Source organism: Mastigoproctus giganteus, chromosome 6 (assembly GCF_048544385.1).
Source record: "Mastigoproctus giganteus isolate SK-2022 chromosome 6, ASM4854438v1, whole genome shotgun sequence".
NCBI classification, from domain to species: domain Eukaryota; kingdom Metazoa; phylum Arthropoda; class Arachnida; order Uropygi; family Thelyphonidae; genus Mastigoproctus; species Mastigoproctus giganteus.
The window spans coordinates 227,966,512-227,990,152 of NC_143580.1; the positions used below are offsets into that span (position 1 = coordinate 227,966,512).

The following is a 23,641-nucleotide window of genomic DNA, read 5'->3' on the forward strand; positions in this document are numbered from 1 at the left end:
ATTTATTTACATTTTGCGTGTGCTCCATAATTTTGAGCACCAGTGTATTTCATGCATCGTTTACAACACAGAAGTCGATTAAGCTTACTGGCAGCAATGTCATAAAACTTCCTCCTGTAAGACTTTCTGAAATTCGAGAGTTTTCATCATCTCTGTCACCGGTGATAAAGACTGCAGGAAAATGAAAAATTCCTTTGTACTACCAGGTCCCAGAAACTATTGGGCAAAGGAGCAAAGAATTTATGAAATAAATAATCCTTTAAGAACGCTTTCTAGAACCCGGGATTAAGTGACGCTCAAGGAATGCTTACTGAGTACGGATTCCGAGCTCTTAATCTGTTTGGTGGATGCTCTCCTCCCACTGGTAGGAGCAAAGTCACGTGCATAAACTTTACACGTCAATAAAACGAGCGTTTCCTATGTGGTAGCAGTACTGATATGAGTGAAGCAAACGACAGCCTCAGGATTGTAGGAGTACACCAACTTCTCCTTCCAGATATCTTCCTAAGGTAACGTTAATACCTCCCTTTTTTAAGTACAATTAATAGATGTTTACAATAATGTAAAGCAAAAGACTGGCATAAATTGTACTGTAAATACGTAAAATACTCAGGGGCGTCAAAAGTCAGACCAGCCCTGAGTCCAATAGTCTGGTATGCTTTCTCTTCATCTTTCTCCTCGAGATCCTAACTTCCCTACACCGGTGAAGAACAACCGAGGTCGCGGCCCGCGACCTCGGTTGCCAAATGTCTTATGTTCTTAATATTTTGCTAATTTACTGCAATATCCAGCTTGATGAACAGAACTTGCATTGGGTTACCATTATGGAGTGAAATGCAAAAAAAAAAAAAAAAAAAACTCGTTAAAGATTCATTAATTGAAATTAGGACATGAAATATGTAGTAAACTTGGCCTTAAGAGAACACTGTCTATAAACATTTAAGTAAAAAGATAAAATTATTATAAAACTAAGTAGATTTATTCCATTTTGGAATAGCAAATTACTACAGCCGTTATATTCAAAAAATCGCATATTCATAGTGCGTTACACAGCAGAAGTATACAAATATTACCAATGATACTAAAAATAAGTTACTCTGCTACTTTGCAACTAAAAATACTTTATAATTAAAAAAATAATTATACAGAAAATTAAAAAAATAGTTAAAAAATAATAATTACACAGAAAGTAGAAAATCAGTTGTCGTCTGCCAATAATAATATTATTATGGTTACGTTGATTATACGTACTGCATATGAGTGATATCAAGAAAATAACTATTAAAAATTAAGTTATTTTTCCAAAAATAACTTTAATAACTACTACAAATTCACCTTTTACTAGTTGGAATTTTAAAGTTGTGCTCTGGACTCCTGGATCAACATGGAGGAAGTAAAAAGTCAGTAAATCAACTGCTGATAAGAAAACAGTGGGACGAAGTCTTCGACATGACCTCGTTGTTGCCATGGGAGGAATTGCGAAATGAAATTAAAAGAGAAGAAAGAAATGACATGTCCGATTACAGTATATGTCAAAAATGAATCCAGTAATGATATTGCATTAAAGGAATTGTGATTAGAAATGCAGTAAAATCATCAAAAAGAAGCATCCCATTAAGTAAGATGACAGTTAGCAAAAGTAAAATCTCGTTCGTACTTAGTTCTTAAATCTTCCGCATTAAGAATCGAGCGCTGCGATTAATCTGAAATTTAATTTAATATATTTATCTATTTCGAGTTCGAGAGACTAATAACTCGAACTCGAAATAGATAACACGCAGGTAATATATAATAGCTAACCACAAGTAACGGAAACATTAAAAAAAAAAAAAAAAGGAGAACCATGTTCAAATATCGCAGGCTTGTGAAAGTATTAAACATGTACAAAATGTTAAATATTTAATATATGAGTTTATATGTTAAATATTTTTCCAATTGCGTTCACCTTGCATGCTACTGGCCGATTATAGCTGACCCTTCTGTGTTTCGTAGATACACAGGAGATATTCAGTTATTCGCTTTTAGGGTTTTAAGCGCATAGGCCATATTGTGCCGTATATAATATATCTGTAAATTGCATATTCTGTGGTCGATTTGTTATTTGCGAGAAGAAAAACCAGGGTTTCCGATAGAAAAAAACTATGCTTCCTTCGCCTGAGACCGACTAGCTCAGCCATATGAAAAATGCCCATAAAAACACCTCGTGTCCTTGACGGGATTCGAACTCGAGCCTTTTCCACATAGGCAGGAGAGTGATTATACCAACTGTGCCACCCACGAGAGCATACAGGAGATACGACTGAATTCAGCCCATAAACTAGTTAGGTCTCGCTTATCAATAGAGAACACCTCAATATTGATTAGAATTATGTCGAACACAGAGCCCAAATGGTGATCAAAGGTCCGGGAAGTCATATCTAATACCAGACAAGAACAGAAAAAAAAGTCTCGGTGATAAAGTAACCCAGTAAGAAGATCGAGTGATAGAGTAATTCGGTAACAAGTCTCAGTGATAGCACAGAGTCTGTAATAGCAGCTATAGTTTCGCTAAAACCACTGAAGAGCGCAGGACGTGGATCTAGCAGTTGCGCATCCCAATTTAATAGTAAGTTGACAATTCGTATGCACAATAAGTAAGTAAATAAAATACAATTCATTTATAAATAAATTAGCCTTACTATTTGTATTAATCAGGCCAAATGATGCGAAGAAGCAAACTTATTCTGCATCAACCAAAACATAATAAAATGAAATGCTGCGTCAGTCACAATTTACATATTTTTAGCAATCCAATTCCACTTTGAACTTTGTCGAACAGTGAACAACAACATTCTGCACAAAGGTCAATAACATGGTTTGCATGCTGTACTTATCTGATCTTAGATATCGTCGCAAGATCTAATCTTCTGTTGCTTCCAAAATTTTATATTTGTGTCCCCAACCAAAACATAATAAAATGAAATACTGCGCCAGTAACAATACAATTCCACTTTGAACTTTGTCAAACGGTGATCAACAACACTCTGCACAAAGGTCAATAACACCGTTTGCATACTGTACTTATCTGATCTTGGATATCGTCGCGAGATTTAATCTTCTGTTGCTTTGTAAATTTTATATTTGTGTCCCCTTGTTCCTGTTTCACCAGCCAACGTGCAAATATCTCCATCATCCATTCTCCTTTTTCCTTTAAGGGGCCTAAATATCAGAAGTGTCTTGCCACAAAGTTCTACAGTCCACATCTTCTAGGGCTAATTATTTATTTGTTTTACATAACCAAATCGGGTTAAAAACTACCGCATTAGGGCCACCCGAGAATCTACTCGTGTGTATTATGTTTGTAAATTGTGTATGTTCTCCTCTCTGTTTTGCTGGACGAAAAACCCAAGTTTCTGGGGAAAACTTGCTGTCCTCGCTTAAGATCGATTAACTTAGCCAAAGAATGAAAATGAAAAAAAAAGCTCATATCCTCACATCATTGACGGTGATTATAATCACTGTGTTGTAGGGAGATAAACTCTGGAGGAGCCGGTCCCAGAGTCGCCTGAACTTTCTGGAGAGGACACATAAGCAAGTAGTGCCAAATTAGACAATATTACACAAATAAGATACATATAGCAGACAAAACACAATGATTAAAGCATCACTTAAATATAGATGCCCCAAGTCATAAAAATAAAATTTAGTTAATGGCTCATAAATTTATTTTATGACACCGAAATGAAGTTATGTTTTTAGAAAAATACTTAATTCCAGGAGACAAAATCATTATTACAGGATTTTCATCAATAAATATAATCAATATTATTGGTAGAGTAAAGACGATTTTTGGTGCCTATGGCAAAATAAAACAAATGCGCCTTTGTTTTCATTAAGGAAGCAAAATAGTGAATGGGTTAACAGTTCAAACAGGGACTGACAACCCCACACCACTAGATCTAGATCTGCACAAGAAGCCAGATTAAGCGAAGTTTAGTAGCGCCGCGCTTCAGAGGGGGGGGGGGGGTGGAACAAAGGCACAGGTCCCAGTACGGACGAAATTAGAATTATGGATGAGGCCACATTTTCCATACCCTAGTTACGCCACTAAAATATCTTCTTTTTCTTCTTACTTTATTTACCATGCCTTCCAAATGAAGAACATTTCAAAGTGACAATAATGTGAAACCGAAAACAAGGGTAGAGAAACCTTTGCAAATCGGGAGCCATTTTAAAATTCTATAAATGTATTAACATTTTCATTTCATGGTATTTAAGAAAATACTCGGGGCGAATAGCACTTTATATCTTAAAATATTTTACCAATAATTTAATTCAACTTTCAGATTTTCAGGTGGTAGATGACTTTCATCAACCAGTGAAATACCACCACTTTGCTTATTGGAGGCTTGAAGTGGTGAAACCCATGTTTAGTCTCTAGAGCAAAGTTTCCGGCATCCCCCACCCCCATACTTCTCCTTCAACCCATGCACGGTACTAAGTACTATAGGTTTTGATACCTTTCGTGTTTGGGGTTTTCACAAAAAAAAAAAAAAAAAAAAAGATAATTGAGAAGGCCGACCGCCGTGATAGTACAAAGTATAGTGGCTTTACCTCTTTTCACACATTTGGAAAGGTTTTCGGTTCGAAGGGCGCTGTTTATCAGAGGAATTTTTAAATTTTCATAATAGTTTTAGTTAGCTGAGTTCATGCTGAGGTGCGGAGTTTTCCCCGTGGATATTTAATGGTTTTCTTTTTTAGGGCACAAGAAGGTTAACCAAAGTAGAATACTCCTAATTACAGAAAAGAACACTGTATGTATGTACACTGAAAGACAGAATTTATGGGGTACTGTACTTGTTTCCTGGGCAACGCGACGCTGTCACTCCTCTCGCTAGTGGACGGATAAACCCACCGCTTGGCAGGTATATAGATTCCCTGCATTCATGTAGACGTTAATTCGATGTCAGTATGGATAAACGTCGTGAGTTAACTGACTTTTAAAGAGGAATGATAGTGGGTGCCCGACGTATGGGACACTCTATCGCAGAGGTCGTACAGAAATTGCACTGTCCCCGTTCGAGAGTATTAAAAGTGTATCGGATTTACACCATTTCCGGAATAACATCTCATCGTGAACAACGGTGATTATAATCCACGCTGCGGGTGGAGAAATGGTGGATGAAGGTGGCCGTCGACGTTTGTCTCGTTGTTTCAGCCAACCGGGGAGCGACAGTAGCACAAATCACTGCCGACTTCAACCGAGAGAAGTGCCAGAAACGTCTCCACCAAGACCATCAAGTGATCATTAGCCGCAATAGGTTATGGAAGCCACCTACCCACCAGAGTTCCATTGCTAACACCACGGCACAGGACTCTACGCCTCAACTGGCGAAAGAAAATCGGCACTGGACCTTGGATGATTGCAGACGGTTCAATGAGTCCCGTTTCCAGTTATTTCGAGAGGGTGCGCATCTGGCGGAAACCGCACGAAACTATGCACCCGTTTCAACAAGGAACTGTTTGGGCAGGTGGACGGTCGGTAATGGTCTGGGGCATATTCAACTGGCACACGTTGGGACCTCTGGTACGTCTAGACACATTTTTGAACGGTCGAGGTTACATGTCCATCCTTGTAGACCATCTGCATCCCTTCATGGTCATCGTGCACCCACAGGGCAATGGACTCTTCCAGCAGGACAATGCGCCTCCCCACAGAGCCGTAGTGACCAGAACATGGTTCGAAGAGCATTCTGCAGATTTTACCACCATGGAATAGCGTCCCTGTTGTTTACCGGACATGAACCCTATTGAGCATCTTTGGGATGCTGTGGAAAGGTCAGTTGTGCTTTGGATCCTCCACCCAGGAATGCGACAGAATTATGGACAGCGGTACAGCAAGCAGGGATGGAAATACCTGTGGAATGCTTTCGTGAACTAGTGGACTCAATGCCTCGCCGTGTGACTGCCCTTATCCGGGCGAAAGATGAGCTTACCCGTTACTAGGTAGGTATCCCATGATTTCTGTCCATTCAGTGTATATAAGTCATAGGTTTGGCGGCAACAGGAGCGTTTGTTCAACTCCGCCATTTAAATCTGTAGTTTGCATACTGGACCCTGTGAATTTATAATTTATAAGAGGCAAAACCAAAAAAGCCTCCACAGCAACCCATCCTTCCGCGGGTAGGGAGGCCTCAATAACCCCTGTTGGTCCTCAGAAGAAGACACATAATCCACCTCCAAGGTGGAAACCCAAATCCAGGGAGCCGGAGATCCTTACTTAGCATATACAAACAGTGAAGAAATGGGAAAAAAAGGGGGTAAAATCAGATGGAAACAGTTGGTGTTTGTCCAATACATTGGCGTCTTTCAAAAAGAAGCGGAGCTAAGTTCTGGAAGGTGGAGTAAATTTCTTTGTTTTCCACAAGGTGATATTCCAATCCAGGGCGAAAACTCTAACACAAGTTTTTAAGGGAATTCTTAAGTCCTCATAAATGTCACAGTCAAATAAAACATGCTGCCAGTCTTCACGTTGTCTGCAAAAACAGGTTAGTATGATGAAGTCCGAATGTGCACAATTTATCGTTCAGCAATCCATGTCCGGTGATGAGACATGACGTCTGCATGGATACATTGTCGAAAGTCCTATCGAGTAATATGCATGAGAGCTCTGGAGTATTTTTTAACTTTAGTCCTCAGATGAGAAAGATGGGCATTGAAATTTAATTTTTCATCCAATATTAATCCCAAATATTTCGTTTCTGTTATTAAAGGAAGTTGAGGATCATTAATTTTTATTTGTGGAGGTCTGTTGTGATCTAATTTATCTTTCAACAGAAGCATTATAGTTTTAAGTGGATTAATATTTAACTTGTTCAGTTTGGCACAATTTTAAGATCCTGTAGAATAATTTTGGCGTTGGATTCAACTATTGCTCTTGATCTTCCCCTGATAATAATAATAACATCGTCTGTATACGCAATGATATGTGTGTTTGAAAAAGTTCTCATTAGCCAGTCGTTTAATACCAGAATCCACATCAGCGGTCCGAGAATGGAACTCTGGGGCCACCCTCTGTAAACTTGACTGTCGTGGAAAGAGTTTCGAACTAAAGAGAGGAGTTGGGAGCTACAGTTAGTCGTTCGAGGGTGCTTTTCCACCAAAAGGAATTGAACGCGATCTCGAAGTCAATAAAAATGGCCAGCTCGTATTTGGATGTTGAGGAGTTGATAGTTTAACAAATGTTTCCCTTCAGGAGACATTAGTTAAACATTAGCAGAATACTCTTAAGAAATGATTTTACAACTCTGTTGATGAAAATGTTTTCAAAGAGGACACTGCCGGGATATTTTAGAAACAGTCATTAAAAATGTCAAAGGCATTGACATTTTTAATAAAAATGGCAATGCCTTTGACATATTTAATGACTGTTTATAACTCTTCCAGTGAGAATGGAGAGGTAGCCTTCTTGGAATTATACACAGAATTTTTCAATGTAATTCGAGCATGAAGATCATCCTCTAGGGTAGGGTAGGGTTGCCTGGAGGAAAGATCCTGTCTAGGATGATATTAATCGTGTCAGGCAAGTTTTTAGTTTCGGCGTTATTCTTTAGTGTTATAAATATCAGGAGAATATACACTGAAAGGACAGAATTCATGGGACACCTGGTACCTGGGCAAAGCGACGCTGTTACCCCTCTCGCTGGTCGACGAACCCACCGCTTGGCAGGTATATAGGTACACTTCATTCACGTAGACGGTAATTGGATATCAGTATGGATAGACGTCACGATTTATCTTCTTCGAAAGAGAGATGATAGTGGGTGTCCGATGCATAGGTTACTCTATCACGGTACAGAAATTACACTATCCCCGTTCAACATTATCAAGAGTGTATCAGGAATAACATCTCGTAATGGACAACGCTGTGGGCAGAGAAAGGTGGTGGATGAAGGTGGTCGTCAACGTCTGTCTCTCATTGTTTCAGCCAACCGGAGAGCGACAGTGGAACAAATCACTGCCGACTTCAACCGAGGGAGGTGCCAGAAACGTCTCCACCAAGACCATCAGGCGATCAGTAGCCGCAATAGGTTATGGGACCCACCAGAGTCCCATTGCTAACACCACGACACAGAACTGTATGCCTCAACTGAGCGAAAGAACATCGGCACTGGACCTTGGATGATTGGAGATTGGTCCGATGAGTCCCGTTTCCAGTTATTTCGAGAGGACGGGAGGGTGCGTGTCTGGCAAAAACCGCACGAAGCTCTGAAGCCGTCATGTCAAAAGGAACTGTTCAGGCAGGTGGACGGTCTGTATTGGTCTGGGGCGTGTTAAACTGACACACGGTGGGACCTCTGGTGCGTCATGGTCATCGTGCACCCACAGGGCAATGAACTCTTTCAGCAGGACAATGCGCCTCTTCACAGAGCCGTGGTGACGAGGTGCGGAATGCTCTTCGAACGTGGTTCGAAGAGCATTCCGCAGATTTTACCACCATGGAATGGCCTCCTCGTTGTTCACCAGACATGAACCCTGTGGAGCATCTTTGGGATGCTGCGGAAAGGTCCGTTCTAGCTTTGGATCCCCCACTCAGGAATGCGACGAAATTATGGACAGCGGTGCAGCAAGCATGGATGGAAAAAACCTGTGCAACGCTTTCGTGAACTAGTGGACTAATGCCTCGCCGTGTGACTGCCCTTATGCGGGCAAAAGGTGGGCCTACCCGTTACTAGGTGGGTATCGCATGATTTCTGTCCGCTCAGTGTATTTGATCCTACTGACTTTTCATTTAAGTGAAAGGTCTCAGTTGATAACTGTTCTCAGGCAATTCGTCGTTTTTTAATACATATTTCTGAACATGTTTTTTTTTTTTTTTTTTAACTGCCAGTTGAATAAAAAGTGGGTAATAAGAGCCCTGTTACCCAAACAACAACCCGTTTTCCAAGATATGAAAAGTTTCATCCAAATTCTGCTGGGTCATAAAGTGTGACAATGATATAAGAGTTATCTGATCGTACTGGTTGTGTGCCATGCCTTCATAATCTACATATATTTAATGCTTTGGGGGCGGGGGTATTTTGAATACGTGACAAGAATTTTTTTCTACCCGTTACTGTCAGATTATGATTATGGAAGTTTTTCCTCGTATTTTTATAACTTTCGTGCATAAAAACAGGAAACGATTGCCACACGACATGAAGCACAAATATTAGACCAGGAATATCTGTTACTGTAATGGAGTAGCAAGATTGAAAAATGGGTAGATGAATAGGATTACGAAGGAGATAATAGTGCCTAAAAAGGATAGTGAAGCAGAGGAAAAAATTAAAATTTCAATTAAAGCAATAGATATTACAAATAAAAGTGTGATTTTATTAATTTCTTTAAAATGTTTCTACAAATATGAATATAAAAACACTTATTATTTACACAAATAATTCTCTTAACTTGTCTGATTTAGAGAAAATCACTTTATAACAACCAAACAAATGGGGTTGCCCTCGCGGGTCAATGATGGGAGAAATTCATATGGGCTGCTTTCACAACATGGCTGAGTTAGTCGGTAGAGCGATGCAATATCCCTACGAAGATACTCCAATATTCACGAATTACTTCTTTTTGTGTTCGGGGGTCTTTATAAGGACATCCATTGGCATTTGGCTCGATAGCAGTGAACGAAATAAGAAACAAGATCCTTTTCGAAGTTCACAAGTGCTGATGCCCCTTGAAAAGGTGGTACTTGTGAGTCCCCTGTCTTTGGTGTTTTATACTAGTGGTACTCGTGCTTCGGTTTGTGGGAGATAAGTCTCCTTCAGAGGGGAGTTGTGTGCTTACCTTTTTTGAAATATTCCCCTTGAAGTGATTGGTTACCAAGAAAAACTGTGTTTTAATCTGCTGATTCATAAATGAGGTTACTTTATACGAATTTTAATTTTCCTATTGACAATATTTTAGTTTCGCCTTAAACTTTTCTAATTATTTTGTTATTTCTATTAAAATGATACATGCATAATGCTATTAGGACTGTACCTACTGATCGTGTAAATGATCAAACCTCAAAGGTGTTTCTAAGAGATTTTGAGGACGTAAGAATAAGAACAGTAAATATGAAAAGTCATTGTGATACTATCAGAGTTGGTTTTTGAAGGGTTTTAGGAGCATAAGCGACTAAGGTCATATTGCTCCGTGTATACTATCTGCAAATTGTGTGTGTTTTGTGGTCTATTTTCTATTTACAGGACGAAAAACCCTTTTCTTTTCGGGAGAAAAAACCACGCTACCCTCGCCTGAGTCAGAGTTGGAACTTCTTGCAGTTATAGATGGAGCCCAATGGCAGTGGGGTTAAATGACCCAGTTCATACGGGAAATTGATTCGGTAATAAATGTCTCCTGCTCGGAGGGTCATTGTACCATGCATTAGAGATTCACTGTACTCGTTTTCGATAACGAAACGTTTGGGATCTTTTATCTGGGATCTGTTATGTTTGGAATGAACGTCTTCAGTGGATTAGCTTCTTTTTGAATAAAATAGATTTTAGTTCGGAATTAATATATATTTTAAAATATTGACTGGTTAGTGATTCTACCAATTGTACACTGAGTAAAAATTTGGAGGTAATATTTTCCCAAACACCGGGGTTCATTAATAGAATCTGTTCAGAATTACAATGTCAAGATACTCTGTACAATATAACTCCAAAGAAAGGGCATAAAAAACAGTTTCAAAACTTTCAAAGCTTCTCTAATTTTGACAGTATCTCAGAAACATAGTTTGATTATTAAATGGGTTTATTTTTTCATCATGAGTGTTTTTTTTTTGTTTCTTGACAATCGAGCGATTTTTCAAGGCTTGCCAATATAACAGCAAAAAAAAATCCCTTCAGCTGCCACGTGATATCCTGTATATTAATCCAATTTGGCGTCATCCTGCATATCACAGCTACAGTGGTTCTTGCATGATTGAATGATTGCCAGTTACAGCATATATAAGTCGTTTGAATTCATTAATAAGTCATTATGACGTCATTGTGAATGAAACCACTGCTTTAATAGGGACAGAACTATTTTAGTGCGGCGAAACATGAAAATAATCTCTTTTCTCTCTTTTCTATTCTCTCAGAACGTACACAAAAACTTAACCCGTTATTTTCTATTATGCTTAAAAAAATACGACAAGAAAATCTGAAAATAAAGGGCATTTGTAGTCAATTTGCCAGTTTCAGTGGATGAAAAACATCCACTTTCCATATAAAAAAAACCTTCTCCCAATTAATTCCACCATTATGTAAAAACGCTCATAAAAACTGCTCCTTGTCCGTCTTGGATTTGAACCCAGGCCTTTCCTACAGGGTTTTGAAAAACAGCATAAAAACAACCCCTAAATCTAGTCGGATTAGAACCTACTTTAAGTACAGTAGGTAGAATATAAGCCCTCGTGGGTAGCACAGTTGGTAGGAATCCTCCCTACGCTGGGTGGAAAAGACCAGAGTTCGAGTCCCATCGATAAAGTGGGGAGTTTTTATGGGCCTTTTTTACAACATGGCTCAGTTAGTCGTTCTCAGGACGGGGGAGTAGCATGATTTTTTATCCCGGAAACTCGGGTTTTTCGTCCAGAAAACAGAAAATCGACCACAGAACACAGGCAATTTTTTCTTCTTTCACATAATGATGTTAGCTAAGGTTAAAAATGTGGGCTCCTTGTCCTTCATAATTAACAGTGAATCGTGTTATTTATGATATTTCGTTTAGCTTAATTTGATTTATATACAGTATTACAGATAGGGTGACTGTACGTAGGTTCAGTACGAGAATGCAATATAACATAAGTTTTGCATTTAGATATTGTTTTTGGTATTCTAACTTTAGAATAATACAGAAATGACTTGTATTTATCAATAAAAATGAACTTTGCTAAGCACCATTGGACTGTTGCTAAATGTGATTTATGCCTTCATCAATCAGGAAGGCATGATGTTAGCTAAGGTTACGTTGGTAAACTTTGCCATGACTCAACTTCCTAACTAGGTTTTAATTTCCTTTATAATGCATCGCGGAGGTGAAAATTTTACGAACAGAAATTATCAATTAAAAATAGTTTATTTTTATATTCCGTAAAGCCACCAATTGGCCAGAAGATTTTAAGTCTTCATTATAAATGTTTAGGGCAGCCAAACACCAGCGCCACACTCAAAGGTATTCCATGAATATTTTTCTGGTGGCATAAATTAAATAATTGTAGTAATTTTCGTGTTCCTTCACTGTGTAGTTGTGCACAGCTGTACGCTTATCGTGATTAGGTCTCATTCTGCTCAATGATTTATTTTTCTTCCACATTAAGTACGTGCATTGTTCGTTGATTAAAATTTATTAAATTAACTTATTACCAAACAGATTAAAACACAAAAAAAAGAATAGTTTGAAGATTCCATTTTAACAAAAGATTCACAGCTTCCTTCATGCCAATCATTTTTCTAGCTTCCATCACTTAGCAATAGCATGCCAATCATTTTTCTAGCTTCCTTTCTAGTATTCTTCTAGTGGGTGCAATAACATTAGCATTATCATTAGTTGAGACATATGATGCAAGAAAGCAAGCAAGCTTATATAGCATCAGCCAGAAAAAAAAAAAAAAAAACGCTTCCCATTTCACCCATCTGGTCACTCCAAATGTTTGCCTAGTCCAGCCTTAAATTTATTTAAGCTATCAACTGCCACAACAACAGATGGAAGTCTGTTCCAGTGATCAACTACCCGCTGGCTAAAGACAAACTTCTGCACTCTATTCTACAACTGCCTTTCCTCAATTTGAATCTATGCCCAATCAGGTTCTTAATTTGAGCAAGCGGAAGTATCCCATCAGCACTGAGCCTGCTCAAACTATTCAAGCCCTTATACACCTCAATCAGATCACATCGCACGTGCCTAGTCTCCAGGCGCTGTAATTTGCAGAACTTAGCCCCTCTCGGTAAGAGTACCCTTTGTTCCTCTCACCAATCTTGTTGCCCTTCTCTGTACTCGTTCTAGCAAATCACATCCTTCCTAAAATGAGGCCTCCAGACCTGAACGCAGTACTCAGGGTGTGGCCTGAATATTGCCTTATACAAAGGTATAATCACCTCCTTGTCTCTGCTAGCAAAATTCCTATATATCATTGACAAAACTCCATGTCCTGCTCTGGCAGCCCCTCTACACTGCACAGAGAACTTCATAATTGACTGCACAATTACACCCAGGTTTTTTCATTTTCCAACTTCCTGAGTGTGGTGCCACACAGTTGGTATGTTTCTCTTCGGTTACTGCTATCCATATGCAGTACTTTGCATTTGTCAATGTTAAGCTTCAGCTGCCACTTCTCAGCCCATCTGCCTAACTTTTCTAGATCCTGTTGCAGTAGCACACTATCTTTACTTTCATTAACAACTCTGCCAACCTTTGTATCATATGCAAACTTGGACATTAAGCCTGATATACCTTCATCAATATCATTGACAAATACCCAAAACAACAATGGGCCCAACACCGAGCCCTGGGAGACTCCACTAATAACATTAGTCCACGTAGAGCAGTGTCCATTTATTACCACTCTATGCCGTCTCCTACTCAACCATCCCTTTACCATTGCAGCAACTTGCCCTTAATACCATACTGCTTCAATTTGTACAGCAGTCTTCCATGTCCAGCAGTATCAAAAACTTTCCTCAAATCCATGAATATGATATAAAAATAAATTATTTTTTGCATCAAGTTCCTTTGTGACCACATCGTAATATCCAATCAAATTGGTCAGACAAGACTTTCCCTTAACAAACCCATGATGTCTCTGATCTATTTCTGCAGTCTTGTCTAGGTGATCGTGCATCACTTCTTTACCAGTGAATCCATTATTTTCTCCGGAATATAAGTTAAACTAATAGGTCTATAATTATTTGTCTCGGCCTTTGAACCTCCTTTGTGAATTGGGGATGCATTTGCACATCTCCAGTCCATGGGAACATCTCCTGAATCTAAGGATGCTCTCATAATTATGGCTAAGGGTTTGCTAACTTCCCTCGCTGCCTCCTTCAATATAACTGGATAGATTCCATCTGCCCAGGTGCAATTTTTTTTACGTTTAACTTCAACAATTTCTCCTCCACTTTGCATTCCGTTATTATAAAATCATTTAGCTCCCTGTCAGAGTTTAATAAACTTCTGTCCTCCCCTTCCTTACAGAATTCTTCATGTGTGAATGTAGATGCAGAACACTGGTTTAGTTTGTCAGCTATCTGAGCAGGATCATAAACAGTCGAACCACCAACATGAAATGGACCAATCCGATTCATTCCCTTCCTTCTAGAGTTTACATAAGTAAAGAAGTCTTTGTTGCTTTTCTTTCAATCCTTTGCCAAGAATTTCTCGTAACCAGTCTTCGATTGCCTAACCTCCTTTGTGACTTGAATACAGACTAGCTTATATCTGCCATAGGCTTCTGTGTCACCTGAAAATTTATATGCATCCGACACATTTTTCTTCTCTGCCAGGAGTCTCATCAGTTCATCTGGCATCCATTTAGGTCTAGTAGCTTCCAAAATTAATTCCTTGAAGGCTTCCATTTAGAATTCACTGTTTTTAACATCATCAGTTGATCCCACTGTATAGAACTTAAAAACTATCTGAGACCACTGTAGTTACCTTTACGAAAACAAAAACCCTTCGCTTTACCCCTGATGGTAGTTACATCTTTAAGTAAATCCCACATCAGTACACTGTGATCACTGTTTCCTAGTGGTTCCTTTATCTGCAAATTCTTAATGCATGAATAAACCTGATAATCAGGTCAAGGGTATTACTCACTCTCGTTGCTCCTCGAACATGCTGATGTAGAAAACAATCCTCCAATAAATCCACAAAAGTCTTGCTAGCGTGCGAGTGACCAACCCATAAATTCTAGTCTTTATCTGGAAATTTAAAATCCCCACTACAAGATATTCTGATTTACTAGCCCACCCTATTTCTCTGCACAGGTGTTCGTTGTACTCATTAGGCCTATAACACACTCCTACTCTCATTTTTCCTTTCCCAGTGCTTATGTCACACCAAACTGCCTCAATATTGCACTGTCCACCCATGCCAACTGGATACCTTTCCTTCTTTTTAACGGGTTCCTTAACTAACAGCATAACCCCTTCTCCCTTCCTAGCCTATCTATCCTTTCTGTACATATTGTACTCCCCAAATTCCAATTCTGCACTGCATATCTGTGCGACAACATGTCTCTGATATCCCAACAATATCTGCCTTTGCTGTCTTGATCAGCACTTTCTGTAAATCTTAAGATTGTATATACTACATATGGAGATAGTAGTTAAATGATAACGTAAGATGCTATTTTATTTTCTCGACGATATTTTATTAGTAAGAACGTGAGTTCCTTTCAATAATAAAATATCTTAAACTTGGATGGAAGTGTCACGAACAAGGAAGCTGATTCGTGGGCACAAGATTGGAATGTAGGGCCGGCCTTAAAATTCAGGTAATCTGGGTGCAAGAATTAACTCTGGACTGAGGAGTCCGTTTATTTGAATTTCGGCCCGTTTCTATCGGAAGTACAAGGTGCATTCCACTCACAGCACCATCTTAGGGACCGGCCCTGCTGGAATGGTCTATTTGTGGTGGGATAGGGTAGAGTGACCAGACGCCCATGTTTAAAATGTTTTCTTCCACTGTCCTGAAAGTGTCTTTTCTGTGCACGTGAATGTCCCGGTTTTCCGAAATTTTAAACAATAGTTTTTTATCATCACAATTTGCAGGAATGCAATTTCAATCTTAAAGTAAGATTTGGTTGGTTATTGTAGCGCTTTTGGCGCATCAGCAACTTAGGCCTATGTAACATTTCTGTAAATTGCATTCTGTAGTGAATTTACTGCTTTTTACTAGACGAAAAACCCGAATTTCCAGGACAGGAAAACCATGCTACCCTAGTCTGAGGCCAACTAACTCAGCCACATTGTGGAAAAGCCCCATAAAAATTCCTCGCATCATTGACGGAATTCAAAGTCAAGACTTTTCCACCCGGTGTGGGGTGATCTATGAAATTTAATTTTATAAAAGGCATTCGCATTTCTAGTGACTAAAAAACCACTTATGCGCATAAGCTCACCAAGACCTCCTCCTCCTAAGAAAATAAGGATGAAATTTGGACATATATTTCCCTTCCTTTCTTTGAAAGAGGTACCATATAAAAAGTTATTGCCGCTAGGTGTGGTTAAATTCACACCTAGCGATCAATAGAGTATAAAAAAATTTCGAATTATTGGACATTTTTTATTCATCATTAAATGAAGATTACTTCCACATTATGTATAATGTTCTTGGCATGATGAAAAAACAATTATTAAAAATTTAAATGTTCCGAAAATTGCGTAACAGAGTAATGTGCACCAGACGAGCGAAAATGGAAGAGAGATATACACTGAGTGATCACTGAATTATTATCACCCCTATGAAAACTGAATTCGACCCGTTGACCACGTGAGGTATGAGAGAGCGGAGTTAGTCAACCTATAGCATAGATAAGGTGTCAGTGGTTCAGTAGGCAGTAAAATTTCGAGCGTGAAGGGTTAAAGGAAAGATTTATCGGACTCTGATTGTGGGTGCTCGACGAGCTGGTGCCTCGATTTCCCAAACGGCTGAACTGGTGGGGGTGTTCGAGAGCCGCCGTAATTAATGTGTAACAGGCCTGGCGTCAAAATGGCCAAACAACGACCAGACGACAAAACTGCAAAAGGTTGATGTTAGAGGTGGGCGCCGGGTCCGACGACTCATACAGGCGAACAGGCGCAACACTGTTGAAGAGTTGACTACCCAATACTCATGGGCCAACCCGGAACAATGTCTGGCATGACCATGTGTACCAGCAGACGACCCGTACGGAATCCTCTCCTAACCAAGGTTCATCGGCGTAAAAGACGCCTGGTGCAAAGAGCATGGAAGTTGGACGTTAGAAGACTGTAAGAAGGTGTGCTGGTTGGATGAGTCACGTTATTTACTCCATACCGTGGATGGTCGTGTACGGATTTGGAGTCAACAATATGACGCTCTTGATCCATGGTATCAAAAGTGCAGGCAGGTGGAGGTGGTTGTATGGTGTGGGGCATGTTTCACTGGCAGGAACTTGGACTCCTGGTGCATGTGGAACACCGTATCAGTTCTTCGCTATCGTAAACTGCTTGCTGACTGTGTACACCCCGCTATGTTACACTTTTTTCCGAATGGCGATGGTGTCTTCCAAGATGACAATGCGCCGAGCTATTGAGCACTTGTTGTGCAGGAATGGTTTGAGGAACACAGTTCTGACTTCCAGCATATCGATTGACCTCCGAACTCTGCCGATATGAATCCCACAGAGCACTTGTGGGACACTATGGAAAGGCACATCAGGCGTCTGAATACACCAATCAACTCCATACCTGCATTGCTGACCGCATTATTCACAGCTTAGTTGGCCATATCTACCGAACGCTTCCGACATCTTGTTGAATGAATGCCACGTCGGATAGCTTCTGTACCGAGGGCAAAAGGAGGACCTACGAAGTATTAGGTAGGTGGTCATAATTCAGTGATCACTCAGTGTATATGATTATATACTGAACAGAAATTTGTTCCATTAAGTCAGTGGCGAGCCCGGGATGCCATTCTTTAAGGGGCCCTAAATTTTACAAATCATGAAAAAATGTGTATATATCCATAGTAAAGGGGCGCCGAAAAATCTTTCTGCCCGGGGCTCGAAAAGACCATGGTCCGAGCCTGCCTTCACCCTGTCTTTGATCACAAAGACAGGGTGAAGAGATGATAATTAAAGATAAAATGTTTGATATGTATAAAGCTACTTGTGAATACCTAGGAAAATGGATTGAACCCTTCAATAAATTCAGATTTATGGAATGGATGCTTTTTTGTTGTTGTTGTTGTTGGGTTTTAGGCGGAGCAGCGACTAAGGCCATATTGCTCAATATATATAATGTCTGTAAATTCCTATGTTCTGTAGTCGATTTTGTTTGCTGAACAAAAAACCCGAGTTTCCGGAGGAAAACCGTCTTCACTCGTCTGAGACCGATTAACTCAGTCAAATTGTGAAAATGGCTCATAAAAATTCCTCTCGTCATCTACGGGATTCGAACTCCAGTCTTTTCCACCCGGTGTGGAGAGGATGGACAGTGATTATACCAACTGTGCTACCCATGAGGGCATGAAGGCTTTTAAAAGGTATACCAGTTTTGGAGAGTTGAAAGAGAGGAATGACTATGGTTTAATAGGTCTTGTCTAGAAAATTTAAAAATTAACTAGCTTTATGTTTGCCATTCAGATACATAATGAAAAAGGTTAAAAGAATATTTTCATAAATTCCTGAATCGTTATTCAAAATTATTATAATTGGCCACACACCTCAGCTCTAGCACATTGGTATCGAGTTCTCAAATTATATTTGGGAAAAATCTATAAATCATTTAAAAAACTTTGTAATTTATGATCACACTAAAAAATATATTTTCTTGAAAAAATTTGTTTCGTTCATATGGTTTTAGCCCTCGTGCGTAGCACAGTTGGTAGGATCATCGTCCTCCCCCACAGCGGGTGGAAAAGACCTCAGTTTGAGTCTCGTCGATAAAGTGAGGGATTTTTAAGGGTCTTTTTCACAACGTGGTTGAGTAATGAGAGGGAGAGGGTAGCATGGTTTTTTCTCCCGGAAACTCGGGTTTTTCGTCCAGCAAACAGAAAATCATGTTCTTAATTATGCTCGTACGAGGAAAGACTTCGATTATGTGGGCTACAGCTTATCAACCAGGCACCTCACAGGGAACCTGATTGAGGTTTATAAGGCTCTGAGAGGAATTAGTAAAATGAATGAAGGCGGAATTTTCACTGTTATAACAAATTCCAGAACTAAGGATCACAAATTCAAATTAAGGGGAAAGAGGTTTAGACTAGATTTTTGGCCGATGCAAGTAAAGCTTGTAGCTTCCTTACACTATATGGCTAATCCTAATACTAATACTAAAACCCGGTAATAATAATACTTTTTTTTTCTGTCCTCAACTCCCAGTGGATGGGGTTTCATTAAATTTTATTTTTAGGCCTCTTGAAACGATTTTCAAGGTATTCCCAAATGTCATTAGAATTGGACCATAGAAATCTAGCAAGTATTATTTTTTTGTCCGTCCGCATGTAATAACTGGACTACCCGAGAATGGATTGTCATGAAATTTTATATTTCGCTCTGTTAGAACGACTTGTCGATATTTCCCAAATTTCAATAAAATCGGACTAATAGAACATCAACATTAACTAATTTTTTAATTGCCCTGGTTCTGACCATCAACATCTTGTCACCATAAAGTAGAAGGAAAGTCCCGAATATCTGACTTAGAACAATATCACTTTTATGACCTTGTACATACGTTCTAATCATCCTATAGGCTTTTTGGGGTGTGCGACATGATGCAACGAATCCAAACTTCTTATTAACTGATTGTAACACCCTTTAATCATTTGTAAACTCAGTTCTGTAACATGAAGAGTAACCACTGTTGTTTTTTTATTTATTTATTATTTTTATTTATTTATTTATTTTTATAGTGCGACCTTTGTAACCTAGCATGACGGACAACAGAAAGGCATGCAAAACGAGGCACGGAAAGAAGAATTTTCGACTGTTCCACAGGAAACATCTAGACGTCATTGTGGAAGTGCGCGAAGATGATGGAGAGGATTTGTTAATCCAGGAAACTCCGCTTCCCAAAAAGATAAAGAAAGTGAGGAAAGTGAAGTTCTGGAAGCACACAGCAGAAGACAGGGAACACCTTGTGGCAAACGACCATACTAGTGAGCTTCCAAAGATCAAGCCGACTGTTAAAGAAACAAAAACAGACAAGGAAACGAAGAAAAAACAGAAGAAAAAGGTGAGTCATTCAGTGTTGTTAAATAACTGATTTACTCAGTAATCTATCCCAATTTTTTTTTTTTCCCGCTGCAGATATTCCAGTGTCTCTGTGACACCACTGTACTTTCACCACCTGTCACTTGTTTTGAGAGTCTGGGATTGAATCTGGTTAAACTCAGACTATAGACAGGTGGTGGACAGATTTTTTGCATCCAGTTCCTTTGTGACCACATCGTAGTATCTAATCAAATTGGTCAAACAAGATTTCCTCTTAACAAACCAATGCAGTGTCTGAAGTATAATTGCAGCTTTGTCTAGATGATCCTGTATTGTTTATTTTATCAGTGACTCCATTATTTTCCCTGTAACAGAAGTTAAACTAATAGGTCTGCAATTACTCGTGTCACCCTTTGATCCCCCTTTGTGAACTGGAGATACATTTGCACTTCTCCAGTCTGTGAGGACATCCCCTGAATACAAGGGTGTTCTCATAATTATGGCTAAGGGTTTGCTTACTTCCTTCGCTGCCTCCCTTAATATACCTGGATAGATCTCATCCACTCCACGTGCATTTCTTATGTTTAACTCCAGTAATTTCGCCTTAGTTATTACAAAATAATTTGGCTCCCTGTTAGAGTTTGATAAACTTCTAGCCTCCACTTCCCTACAGAATTCCTCATGTGTAAATGTGGATGCACAATACTGTTCAGTTTGTCAGCAACCTCAGCAGGATCATCAAAAGTCGAGCCATCGATATCAGACGGACCAATGTGATTCATCCCCTTTCTTCTAGTGTTTATATAAATAAAGAAGCCTTTACTGATTTTCTTTGCATATTCGCCAAAGATTTCTTGTAATCTACCTTCGCTTACCTAACCTCTTTTGTGACTTGATTACAGACTAGTTTATATCTACCATATACTTCTTGTCGCCTGATAATTTATATGCATCCCATGCATTTTTCTTCTCTGTCACAAGTCTCATTAGTTCATCTGATATCCATTTAGGCCTATACCTTGAACAGTACTTCTTAGTTGCTATGCAAAGACATATCAAATGTGTGGTACTACATTCAGGGTTGTGGAAAATGAAAAAGACAGGGCGGTAATTGCATAGTCAGGTACGAAGTTCTCTGAGCAGTGCATACAGGTGCCAAGAGAGCTCATGGGGTTTTGTTAATGATATGCAGAACATTTTCTAGCAGAGACAAGGAAGAAGAAGAAGAAGAATGGTAAGGTCACACCTTGAGAACAGGTCTGGAGTCCCCCTTTTAGGAAGGACGCAGGCTGCTGGAACAGTACAGAGAAGGGAAACGAGATTGGTGAGGGGAATAAAGGGATGCTATTACCCAGAAAGGCTTCAGTTCTGCAAATTGCAGCGTCTGGAGACTATGCACCTGCGAGGTAACTGATTAAGGTGTTTAAGGCTTTGAATGGGCTGAGCAAGCTCAATGTTGATGGGATTCTTTCTCTGGCTCAGATTACACATGAGGAGGGGGGAACAATTCAAATTGAGGAAGGACGGTTGCAGAATAGATAATGCGGAAGTTTTCCTTTAACAGCGAGTGGTTTATTGGTGTAATAAACTTCCATTTGTTGTTGTGGAAGTTGATAGTGTAAATAAATTCAAGGAAGAAGTAGACAAACTATTGAAGGGAATGATCTCGGCGGGTAGAACTGTGTTATCGTCACCGTCCTCCCCACACCGGATGGAAAAAGCCGGGGTCCGAATCCTGTTGATGACGCGAGGAACGTTAATGGGCTTTTTTCACTCCGTGGTTGTGTTAGTCGGTCTCGGGAGTTTTTGACAAAGTTTCCCCCCGCGGTGTGGGGGGGAGAACTTTGTCAAATACTCCCGAGACCGAGTTTTGCCAGAAAAACACCGGAAACCAGGGTTTTTCGTCCAGAAAAGCATGGAAATCGACCAAAGACATACCCAATTTACAGACACAATACACACGGGTAGATGAAATAACTTTCCTGGTGGTCCTAATAAATTGTTTTTTTTTTTTTTTTTTTTGTTACATCGATTATCTTGCTTTCTTGCATAATTTGTCAGTGCTAGTGGTAATGATGTTTATTCCGTGTGCATAGATTTTAAACTGAGTTGTTGATCTCATATATCAAAAATTGTATCTAATAAAACAAAAATTTAGTGTGTATTTTCATCATCAATAGATACTTCACCTCCTCTATCATTTTCAGCCAGAAATGATCAGAAAAACGAACTCCATAAAATGCTTTTCTTTTCCCAGCCATCATTAAGATGATCATGACAACATACACGCCACGATGGTTTGCCCACATGCAGTGCAGGACCAAGGTATTTTCGTGCCACGAACAGAAAGGGTTTTCGGCGCCCCCTTTACTAAGGATATATATATTTTTCATGATTTGTAAAATTTGCCGCCCCTTAAAGAATGGCGCCCCGGGTAAGGGCCCTCTAGCCCGTGCCTTAATCCGGCACTGACCTCATGGGTAGCACAGTTGGTATAATCACCGTCTTTCCCCCACACCTTATAGAAAAGACCGCAGTAAATTTCGTAGATAACAGGAGGAATTTTTATGGGCTTTTTTTTACAATGTGACTAAGTAAATTGTCTCAGGCAAGAGTAGCATCGTTTTTTCTCCCGGAAACTCGGATTTTTGGTCCAGCGAACATCAAATCGACTACAGAACACACGCAATTTACAGATATAACACAGCGCAATATGATCTTAGTCCAGGGCCGGATTTAAACTTGTTGTGACCCTAAGCTATAACATGTATCAGGCCCTTCTCTCTTACAGTTTACCTGTGACAATATTAAAAAAGGATTTTTTAAGATGGAGCGAGGCCCCTTGTAATGCGAAGCCCTAAGCTAAACAAAAGTTACAAATGTAAACATGAAGTGATGGAAGGGAAAAATCCAGAATTATTCAGTGAAATAGATCGACTTGGTCACTACCTCCTATTGCATTATAAATCCCAAAATTAAAATAATTCCAAATAAGCCGGGTCCAAAAATTATATCACGCTCCAGAAATCGCGAAAGAATAAAATTACAAAAATAAACACGAAGTGATGGAATGGAAAAATTCAAGTGTACACACAAATTCAAGAACAACAACAACAAAAAAAAGTTAAATCTTCAAGTCCATACATTTCATTCTGTAACCTTGATTTCGATACTTTCATTTTAGCTAGTCCAAAGTGTCGCATGCTTCATTAACACGGAACTAACATATCTCCATGTTCCAAGAATGCTTCTGCTTTGAAATGATTCACATCTTAATTTGACAATCAAAATAAACTATGATGTGTATGAAAGGTCATAAACCTGTCAACATATATCACAACTATTTCCTGATTCTTATCAGAGGCTCTGTGGCGCATGAAATGTTATTCTATGATTTGAGTGCGGCGTAGCAAATACAAGAATTCTTTGTAAACAGGCATTATTTCATTAAATATGAAACGTTTTCTCTACTGTTAACCCATTTCTGTACTTAATTTAAAACACGCTTGGCTGCAAAAATTAACTTAATTTTTTTAATGCAACGTTTTCAAATTAAACCAACACAGTTATCACCAAACAGGTACAAGAACTTTCTCAGGCATAAAACAAGCAGAGCCATAACGTAATTATGCCGACCGGGCTAGCCGGGTGGGTAAAGTGCCTGCCTAGCAACCCAAAGGTCGCGGGTTCGACTCCCCCCTCCTCGGGCTTGGATCACAGTACTGCAAAAACCTTGGGAGGTGA

The 23,641-nt window shown here is 39.4% G+C and overlaps 1 protein-coding gene across 1 annotated transcript in view; it reads left to right on the forward strand.

Annotated features, from left to right (window-relative positions):
• Window positions 1–409: 409 nt before the first annotated feature.
• The window catches only part of LOC150085060 (uncharacterized), a 30,272-nt gene continuing 7,040 nt past the window's right edge, over window positions 410–23,641 (forward strand). The window contains exons 1-2 of the mRNA XM_090375743.1: window positions 410–509; window positions 19,597–19,919. Of these exons, the coding sequence (XP_090231869.1) occupies window positions 19,617–19,919 (303 nt within the window). The 5' untranslated portion in view covers window positions 410–509; window positions 19,597–19,616. The remainder of the gene's footprint in view (window positions 510–19,596; window positions 19,920–23,641) is intronic.